This window comes from Malus sylvestris, chromosome 5 (genome assembly GCF_916048215.2).
Source record: "Malus sylvestris chromosome 5, drMalSylv7.2, whole genome shotgun sequence".
In the NCBI taxonomy this organism is placed as follows: Eukaryota; Viridiplantae; Streptophyta; class Magnoliopsida; order Rosales; family Rosaceae; genus Malus; species Malus sylvestris.
In genome coordinates this window covers 35,631,856-35,642,355 of record NC_062264.1, presented here as the reverse complement: position 1 = coordinate 35,642,355, position 10,500 = coordinate 35,631,856, and the positions used below count along the sequence as shown (strand labels likewise).

The following is a 10,500-nucleotide window of genomic DNA, read 5'->3' as shown; positions in this document are numbered from 1 at the left end:
AGAGTTAAGGGTAGCCTAAGAGAATCCCCATGTATGTTGTTGTGAGCTCTACTATTTGTGTAGACGAATTTGTGATTCGTTTTTTTTTTCTCTATTTGACACATGATTTTCAAACTTTGGTGCAAAAGAGATTGTGTTGAGGCGGATCCATATGGGGGTTAATGTGATCAGTTAATTTCATGATAATTGGGAAATTGTTGAGGAATATCTTCAATGACCATTTGATTGTACAAGTAGTAATCCACTTTGTGCACATAAGGCTTTCAACAAAATGTCTGAGTGAGACTCAACAGCACTTGACAACGTCTTTGTGCGCTCTACATGGCTTGGCATATGAGTAAAGCCCACCAATTGTTTGACAAAATGCCACACTGAAAAAATTTACGTATTGTTAATGTACAAATTTTTTTACACGTAATGTGCATTATTTTCATTCTGACCTCCCAATAATTTGTGAGATGGATCACCAATGAAATTAGGGATTCTTTTTCTTTCTTTATGTATTGTGGAAGGATAATTCGAACTTTAGTGCAACAAAGACCGATGTTTTGTTGTGAAGAACTGGTTAATGACCAAATGTACATCCACATGGACCACATCGATTCAAATTTTTTTCCTATACAAGCAAATAGTGAGGAATGAAGAATTGAACTTAGGATCTTAGATGGAAGAACTTATATTTGTAACCTATTGAATTACAAACTCTTGCACATGAATCCACATTTTATTTGAAATATTTTAGTTAACTTTCATTTTTTTTTTCACTAGTATTATATTCTAGTAAGATTTTTCTTTAGTGAAAGGTCTTCAATTCAACTCTCATCAGTAACAAATTGGAAACCAATACTTTACATTGTGTTTGGATGAGAAAATTTAAGACTAACAAACAAATTAAAATGACGGAAAATGAAATAACGAAATTTTATTTTTTAGAATTTATAAATTTTCTTGTTTGATCAACTTAAAAGAACAATATAATTTGAATACATAATTTGTTATTTTTAAACTCTCACTCATATAAATTCGGAAACGACACATATTTACATGGAATTTAAACTTGGAAATTGAAGTTCCAAATTCCATATTCCAAATTTTTTTCACGTATGTTTATGAATTCAAAGAAGAGAAGTTGTGCATATCAACTTATAAATTCTAACTTTTATCAATTTTCAAGCCTATTTTCCTCATCAAAAAGTTATGAAATTGTTTGCTTATTTTTCGAAGAAATATTTTTGCTAATTCACGAGTAAATCACGTGATGCTTCACGTGACATTAAATTTACAATCTCTTAGATCACACGCTTTCTGCCACTTTAATAGTCAAGTCTCATAGAAATGAATGAAAACATAGGGATTCTAAGGATCCATAGAAAAATATGTAATTATTTATTTGACTCTCATAAGATATCATTCATAAACCATGGTCGGTCTACTTTTACAATTTTTTTTTATTTCCACATGCCTCCATAATTTTCTTTATTTTTAAACATTGAAAGAATTATATGACAAAGGAAGCTTCAAATATGGCAATGGACGGTTGCATCCTTTGCAATTTAATATTTTGAAATTTTGAAAAACATGGTCGGTTTGGTTGTTTTCTTAGAATTTTGTCATTTTATTGAGCCAAAAATAATGTGACAGTATTCAAATGACATAATTTTGAGAAAACGCAAATAATAATAAGAGAATCCCAAGAAGAAAGATAGGAAGAACATAACAGACAGCTTCCCAATTATTTTTGTGAATGGAATGGTATGGAGTTTTGATGGTGACAATTCGAATTAACATTGGCACATATGCTATGCATGTCTGCGTTGAATATTTTAGGGGAGTTCTTGCCGAGAAAAAAGATGTGAAGAAGATGGCGAATTTAGTATTTTAATAACTTATTTGGTAGTTTGACATAAACACATCTGCTGATTAAATTGTTATTTAATAAAATAAAGGCATAATTAGAAGAAAAAAAATCATAGATTATTACTTAAGTGTCACTGGTGACACGTTATTTGGTTTAAAAATTTGAGAAACTTAATATGAGTCCGATTTATGAGCTATTTAATAAAATAAAGGCATAATTAGAAGAAAAAAAAGATAGATTATTACTTAAGTGTCACTAGTGACACATTATTTGGTTTAAAAATTGGGGAAACTTAATATGAGTCCCATTTATGAGCCATTATTAGTTATAGTCCAATTTTGTTTAATTTTTGGGTTAGGTCCAGTGATTCATTGTCCACATAAGCTTATTTGTATTCTCTTGCCAAATTTACCCTTAAATTGACCAATTAAGTAATTACTGTTTTTTTTAAGTTTGTGATTAATGTTAATCTTATCCTTAATTATAGGATTAGGGATTTAAATCTCCTTTTTTTTCTTCCCCTTCCCCAAACCGTTCATTTCTTTTTTCTTGTTTCAATTCTCTTTTCTTGTTTCTCCCTATCTTTCTCTTCTTGCATTATTTTGCCCATTAATCTTCTTCCATAATATTCTTCTTCTCCTCCTCCTTCCCAAGGAATAAAAAATCGATAATATCGGCAATATTTTTTCTAAGATCCGATATTTTTTTAACTATCCAAATAATTTTCGTCAAAATATCACGATATTATCGATAATATTGATAATATCGCGATATTTTTAAAATTATCGAAAATATCGTAATAAAATATTCAAAAATACTTAATATGTCGAGAAATCTCAACATACTACACTCGATCAAAGCCCAAAGGGCCAACCAAGACATGAAGACAAGCTTTCTGAAGAGGTGAATGTGCCTTTTATAGGCAATTTTGGCTTGCTCACTGCCCTCGCTGGGCGATGTGGGACTCAGTCACTCAAGGAAGAAAATCAGAATTTCGGCCGAAAATTTACACCCACTTTAAACGGCCATAACTTTGTCAAAACTCAACGAAATCAAGCAAGACAAAAACGAAAGTTGCAGTCCTCGAAGAGACGAAGAGAATGGTACCTCACACGACGTCTGAATCGTCGTGGTTTGGCCGGAAAATGCCTCGAAAGTCACTGAGATCGCCGGAAACTGGGTAAGATTCAAATGAGTATAACTTTTTTAATACTCAACTCAATTGAGTGAAACAAAAAGAAAAGTTGTACTACTCGACGAGACGAAGAGATTGATACCTTGCACGCCGGCCAACTCGCCGTGGTTTGGCCGGAAATTTCCTCGAAAGCCACTGAGGTCGCCGGAAATTGGGTAAGATTCAAATGAGTATAACTTTTTCAATACGCAACGAAATTGAGTGAAACGAAAAGGAAATTTGTAGCCCTCGAAGAGACGAAGAGAATGGTACCTTACACGACGTCTGACTCATTGTGGTTTGGCCGGAAATTGCCTCGAAAGCCACTGAGGTCGCCGGAAACTGGGTAAGATTCAAATGAGTATAACTTTTTCAATACTCAACGAAATTGAGTGAAACAAAAAGGAAAGTTGTACTACTCGACGAGACGAAGAGATTGATACCTTGCACGCCGGCCAAAATTCAATTGACACACTCCTGGTTTCCAAAATTCAATTCTTTTACTTTATATAAACTTGAAAAAACATAATCGGCATCCAAATTAAAGTTTAGTCTTATTCTTATGTGTAAGAAATTTAAAGTGTCAAATTCGGCACATTATTCTTCATCATTTTATTCACTTCCCTTTTTTTTTTTAATATCCTAAATAAAACCTCCAAATATTGTACTAATTAATTATATATAAATGATTATGGTGTGTTTAAACTTCTTTCATTAATTACTACATATTTTCTACACTCACAATGTTTGCCAGCTCGCTATATAATCAACTTAAATAAGTTAAATCCATCATGCAATGCATTTCCTTCCAATTTTTTGTGATAAACTAATAGATAATTGACTAAATAAACATCCTACAAAGTTTCATTAAAAATTTCCAAGTTTTTTTACAATTTCCGTGGTTTCCATGTAATTTTTATCGATATCGATATTTTACCGATATTTCCATCGATATTTCCGTGTTTTCGGACTACCGATATTTCCGATATTACCGATATTTTCTTCCTTGCTCCTTCCACAAGGATGATCAATATACATTTGATTGGTTTAAAAAAAAAAAATTGCATTAGTCAATTTTGTGTTTTGGGTTCTTCGTCCCATCTTTTTTTTTTTTTTGCTTCATTCTCCTTTATATATATATATATATATATATATATATATATAATTTTTTTAACTTTGAAGTTCCATCGAATTAGCATTTTCTCTAGCGTTTCCTCCCTCGATATCATTTTTCTTCATGATTTTTTTTTTGTTTTTATCTATCTATATCACTTGTCCCTTTTTTTATTTTATATCTTTTTATATTATATTGTGCCTGTATCATGAATAATTGTATTCATCTACCTATATATATTACATATTTTGTTAATAGTCTATCTAAGATTAATTGTGTTTATCTACCTATCTATCACAGATTAGTTGTGTTATCTACCTATACAATATGTTTTTGTTCATAGTCTATCTGTACCACATATTATTTTGTATTATCTATCTATACAATAGGTTTTTGTTCACAGTTTACCTCTATCATTGTCACATCCCGGCCCGAGCCCACACCACATCCTGGGCTCGACTCCGCCGTAACACGATATTGTCTGCTTTGAGCCCCCGACCATGCTCTCACATTTTTGTTTCTGGAAACTCACACAAGAACTTCTCAGTGGGTCACCCATCCTGGGATTGCTCTCGTATGATCTCGCTTAACTTCGAAGTTCCGATGAAACCCAAAGCCAGTGAGTCCCTAAAAGGTTTCATGCTAGATAGAGATGATAATATACATATAAGGCTTAGATGATCCACTCCCCTAGACGATGTGGGATGTTACAATCCACCCCCTCAGGGGCCCGACGTCCTTGTTGACACACTTCCGGCCAGGGATTGGCTCTAATACCAAATTGTCACATCCCGGCCCCCCACCACATCCCAGGCTCGACTCCGCCGTAGCACGATATTATCTGCTTTGGGCCCCCGACCACACCCTCACGATTTTGTTTTTGGGAATTCACACGAGAATTTCCTAGTGGGTCACCCATCTTGGGATTGCTCTCGCACGATCTCGCTTAACTTCGGAGTTTCGATGGAACCCGAAGCCAGTGAGTCCCCAAACATCCCGGCCCGGGCCCCCACCCCATCCTGAGCTTGACTCCACCGTAGCACGATATTGTTCGTTTTGGGCCCCAACCACGCCCGCACGGTTTTGTTTATAGGAACTCACACAAGAACTTCTCAGTGGGTCACCCATCATGGGATTGCTCTCGCGCGAACTTGCTTAACTTCGGAGTTCCGATGGAATCCGAAGCCAGTGAGCTCCTAAAATGCCTCGTGCTAGATAGAGATGGGAGAATGTACATATAAGGCTTACATGATCTTCTTCCTTATGTTACAATCATAGATTCTACATACATCACAATTTATTTATTTATTTTTATCTACCTTTGGCAATGTTTCTTTTAATTTTTGATAAACTTATAAGATTTGTAATAATGTGTTTTTAATTAGAAAATGGGTAGATAATACATTAAAGTAATTGATCTTAATACAATGTGCCCTCTAACAAACTTTTTATTTTGAACAACGATATTATCTATACTAAGAATGAGGGGGTATGTTAAGCCTCAAAATGGGTTAGCAATAATGTGGTTCAAATTTGTTTTCGGCGAAAATCAAATCTAAGACCTTTCACTTACAAATAAAGAGAAATATCATTAAACTATAACATAAGAACTTTTAGATGTTGTAGGTTGTAGCCTCTTCAATTAGTGAACGTGAGTCTCATACAACAGTAGTTGTATTCAAAGAACCTCTCTCCAATATGTATTTGATTTTTTTTTTTTTTGGGAAACCGTATTTCGGTGTTTTTTAGTCTTGATATTTAAGGTCCCTTGAGTCCCCTCCTCAGGTTGTTGGACTCCTTTGTATGAGAGCATAGTGAGCATAAGGTGGCCTTGGTTACTTGAGCCTTGGGTTTTCTTTTGGGCCTCTTGGCAACTTAAGAAATATTTTGTTTTTTACCTCCAATTTGCTATTTGTAGTACCTTCTTAGTGGATTCTTGCTCCGTCGAATAAAGCCTTAAGTTCCAACCTGTTGAACCTATTCAACCTATTATATTTCCGGTTCAAACTCGATCCACATGTTCCACATAGAAAAAAATAAAAAAAAAAAATAATGAAAATACACACAAGTACCCTGAAATCAATGATTAACTCTATCATATCCCAAGTCAGTCATTGATAATTGTACTCAATTTCAAACGTTTGAATGATGCAGTTAAACCAAAAAATTATAATAGTGAGACCTTGTTGTCATCCTGCGAGAGAGAGAGAGAGAGAGAGAGAGAGAGAGAGAGAGGGCTGTTTTCATTATTTCTTATTTTTTCTTTCTTGCCTTTTAAGTCAACGAGTAGGAACCGATATTAGTACTGTCTCACTACTGTAATAATATTTATAAAATACTAACAGCCAAAATCTAAGTAGACTCTGGGGGAGTGCAAAAAACGCCGGGGTGGGGGGTTGGGGGTGGGGGGTCGGGGGTGGATAATATAATATTTCAACGACAGAAAATCATAGTAATCTGTCATAAATTACTTTAATTAGGTAACCAAAAAAAATTTAAAATCTTAATTGATCTTGTAACGCGGTTTTCTGTTGACTATAATTTGCTCTCTTTTTTAGTGTTTCTTCTTTTACCAAATATCATTTTTTTTCTACATTGAGATTGGCCATCATCTGACGGTATACAAAGTCAAATTCAGCATAGTGTTAAGATTATGTAATTAAGTTTAAGACAATATTGTTCCAATTTGCACTCATGGATGGAAATGCGTCACAAACAAGCTTTTGCATATGTATAATAAAGAAGAAAATCTTTGCTAACTTTGTGTGCTTTGGTGCATAGATGCTTCGGTGATAGTTCTTAGATCCATGCTTTATATTTCGTTTATTAAGTCTGCACTCAATTTCCAAGGATCAATTACTTTAATGTATTATGTAAGAGAAGTGAAAAAGTACTTTTTAACGCTTAATATCAAGGTTTTAAAAGACGTTAAGCGCTAGTCAGACGGCGAGTTGGGATTTAGCGCCTAGACAGCTAGGCGGGGCCTAGGCGGATCAAGTGGATTTAAATAAATCTATTATATTTCGTGTAAAAGTGTCTATTCATACTAAAAATATATATAATTTTATTATAAACTACAAAAAAGAATGACATATACATTTAAAAGTATTGGAACATAATGAAAGCATGTGGAACAAGCATATAATGTGTGTTTATTTAAGTATGCAACAAGTCTCTTACAATTTATTGAAAAAAAATAAAATACAAAATAGAAATTATCTATTTTCTATCTAAATGAGTCATAATGTAGACAGGTTTGGGTGGGCTAGGCTGGTGCTTTAGCAGGTCTAGGTGTCATTTTTTAATTTTCAAACACTTAGGCATTAATCAGAGCAGTAAATATCGGCCTAGGGCCTAGGCGGAGTCAGACGATGTTAGACGGAGATTTTTAGAACAATCTTAATAAATACATTGTTCACACTCATCTACAAAGAAACCATGTGCTCCACATGCATCCTTTCGGCAAATTTATAAGCTGGAAAGTTCAACCAGATTTTAAATATTCTTCGAGCCGTTCTATTTGACCAAGGTCTGTATTGGATACATAGTTTCATGTAAAGCCAAATCTAATTAAATTTCAGTAAGATATGTTTCAATATATATATATACACACACACACACACACATGCCAGGCCTAATGTTGTTTGTACAGTTTCAGCATAATTAAACATGGTCGAGATTTTAGAATGCAGAACTTTGGTGAAGCTGTTGGTTTTATGTCATTTGATTTTTTCGGTAGCTGTCTCGAAGGTCGAAGGTCGAATCCGGCATTACAGATGGGATGTGAAGTATGAGTACAAATCTCCAGATTGCTTTAAGAAGCTGGTCATAACCATCAATGGGGGAACCCCAGGACCAAAAATATTGGCTCAGCAAGGTGACACAGTTGTGGTTGAGCTTAAGAACAGCTTGTTAACGGAGAATGTAGCGATCCACTGGCATGGAATTCGACAGGTACGTCGTTTCATACCATGATGTTCATTTTCAAGTAGGCGTTTGAATACAAACTTTTTAGATGTTGAGTTTTGTTCTCTTGTTGTGTTAATATTGTAGATTGGAACACCTTGGAGTGATGGAACAGAAGGTGTGACTCAATGTCCTATTTTGCCTGGAGATACCTTCATATACAAATTTGTTGTGGATAGGGTAAGATTTGGAGCTTGAACCAATAATTTGCACGGAATTTTTCTCGATAATATATATCTGACATGTTATGCTGTCATACTGTCAATTTGGACCATTGATCATTCTATGATGTCAAACTGACAATTTGATGTGACATGCTAGATATATATTGTGAAAAGACAACATTACCCTTTTTTTGCGTATCTGCAAATTTTTCGGTGAAAATGAATCAAAGGATTAGCCTCGGCGAATGATTTTATATATGCTTATGATTATAAACAATGTTTTAATCCATCTTACATGTTTTGATGGCTTAAATTGCAGGCTGGATCATATCTATACCATGCACATTATGGAATTCAAAGAGAAGCCGGGTTATATGGATCGATTATTGTATCGGTTCCTAACGGAGTTTCTGAGCCCTTTGTCTATGATTATGACAGAAGCATTATCCTTAATGACTGGTACCACAAAAGTACTTTTGAACAAGCTACTGGCTTGTCCTCCATACCTTTTGTTTGGGTTGGGGAGCCTCAGGTAAATGCCTATTTTCATTGATCAAAATTACAAAAGTACATACTACTTTACACTGTTGGTAATGTACATTCCATTAACTTGTCAGTCACTTTTGATTAATGGAAGAGGGAGATTCAACTGCTCTCTACTAGCAACTCCTAGCCTAGAAGCCAGGGTCTGTAACATGACAAATCCTGATTGTTCTCCCTATATTCTGACAGTAATCCCCGGAAAAACATACCGATTAAGGATTGGTAGTTTGACCTCTCTATCAGCTCTAAGTTTTCAAATTGAGGTAAATATAACTCAATACTCACCAATTCTCTAATAGTTCCAATTATGTTAAAAAATTTCAAAGCTTGTATTTATTAGTGACAAAATAAAATGATATGCAGGGTCACAAGATGACTGTTGTTGAAGCCGATGGGCATTATGTGGAGCCATTTGAGATCCAAAACCTATACATTTACTCCGGCGAGACCTATTCTGTCCTGATAAAGGCAAACCAAAACCCATCAAGAAACTACTGGATGACTACAAACGTTGTTAGTCGGAAACCTGCAACCCTAACCGGCCTAGCAATCCTCAATTACTATCCAAACTACCCCAAGAAATCTCCTCCAACTCTTCCGACCGCAGGCCCCCTATGGAACGAAACTGCACAAAGATTGGCACAAAGTCTTTCACTCAAAGCCCACAAAAATTTCACTCACACTCCTCCTCTCACTTCAGACAAAGTGATTGTGCTTCTCAACACACAAAACAAGATAGATGGAGTCTACAGATGGTCCTTAAACAATGTATCTTTCTCTCTTCCCCACACACCTTACTTAGTAGCCCTAAAAGAAAATGTAAACCTAAACCGCATTTTCGACCAAAACCCTCCTCCGGAAAACTACGACTTCGAGAACTACGACATATACGGCGTTGCTGAGAATGTAAATGCTACTTCAAGCAATGGGATATACCGGTTGAGGTTCAACAGCACGGTGGATGTTATTTTGCAGAATGCAAACACTATGACAGTGAACAACAGCGAGACGCATCCGTGGCATCTCCATGGACATGATTTTTGGGTGATGGGATACGGGACAGGCAAGTTTGACATCAAGAAGGATGTGGGGAAGTACAATCTTGTGAATCCGATTATGAAGAACACAGTGCCGGTACATCCTTACGGTTGGACTGCATTGAGATTTAGAGCTGATAATCCAGGTGTTTGGGCATTTCATTGCCATATAGAGTCACATTTCTATATGGGAATGGGGGTGGTGTTTGAAGAAGGGGTGGAGAAGGTGGGAAAGCTGCCCTCTTCTGTTATGGGCTGTGGAGAAACCAAAGGTTTCCATTCACCATAGAAATTAGTGATTCTTTTCTAAAGATACGAGCAAATAATTTTTCCATGTATGAATCATATTCAATTTTAAAGAAATTCAATTAAACCTCGAAAAATCGTGGTTGAGAGCGTCACTAACCCTTACGTTGGAAATCTTATGTTCTAAATTTTCTCTCCTCTATTATCGCTTGTATATATAAAAAAAACTGTTAGTAACATTTAATTTATTTATTAAATAACTGTGGTTTGTCATTAGTTGTCTCGTTTTTTAAGAAAAAAAATTCATTTATGGCCGGAGGATAAATGTTCGAAAATTTTCATAGAAAAGTAGTGAGACTGAAAAATCATGAATTCACTGTAATTAAAATTTTGTAATT

At 35.1% G+C, this 10,500-nt stretch overlaps 1 protein-coding gene and 2 long non-coding RNA genes across 5 annotated transcripts in view; 2 read left to right on the top strand and 1 right to left on the bottom strand.

Annotated features, from left to right (window-relative positions):
• Positions 1-2,970: 2,970 nt before the first annotated feature.
• Positions 2,971-3,365, bottom strand: LOC126624564 (uncharacterized). Its single transcript, XR_007624151.1, has 3 exons — positions 3,306-3,365; positions 3,136-3,188; positions 2,971-3,018 (listed from the first exon to the last, which is right to left on the bottom strand). It is a non-coding gene; the product is annotated as an uncharacterized LOC126624564 (long non-coding RNA).
• On the top strand, positions 3,116-3,561 carry LOC126624565 (uncharacterized). The gene is made up of 2 exons (XR_007624152.1): positions 3,116-3,193; positions 3,364-3,561. It is a non-coding gene; the product is annotated as an uncharacterized LOC126624565 (long non-coding RNA).
• Positions 3,562-7,784: 4,223 nt separating this feature from the next.
• The window catches only part of LOC126624536 (L-ascorbate oxidase-like), a 101,581-nt gene continuing 98,865 nt past the window's right edge, over positions 7,785-10,500 (top strand). For 2 of the 3 annotated variants that reach the window (XM_050293609.1, XM_050293610.1), the window contains exon 1: positions 7,785-7,903. In XM_050293609.1, the coding sequence (XP_050149566.1) occupies positions 7,816-7,903 (88 nt within the window). In that variant the 5' untranslated portion in view covers positions 7,785-7,815. Of the gene's footprint in view, positions 8,101-8,199; positions 8,293-8,595; positions 8,809-8,893; positions 9,083-9,182; positions 10,343-10,500 lie in introns of those variants that run through there. The other variant, XM_050293607.1, reaches the window with a different exon arrangement.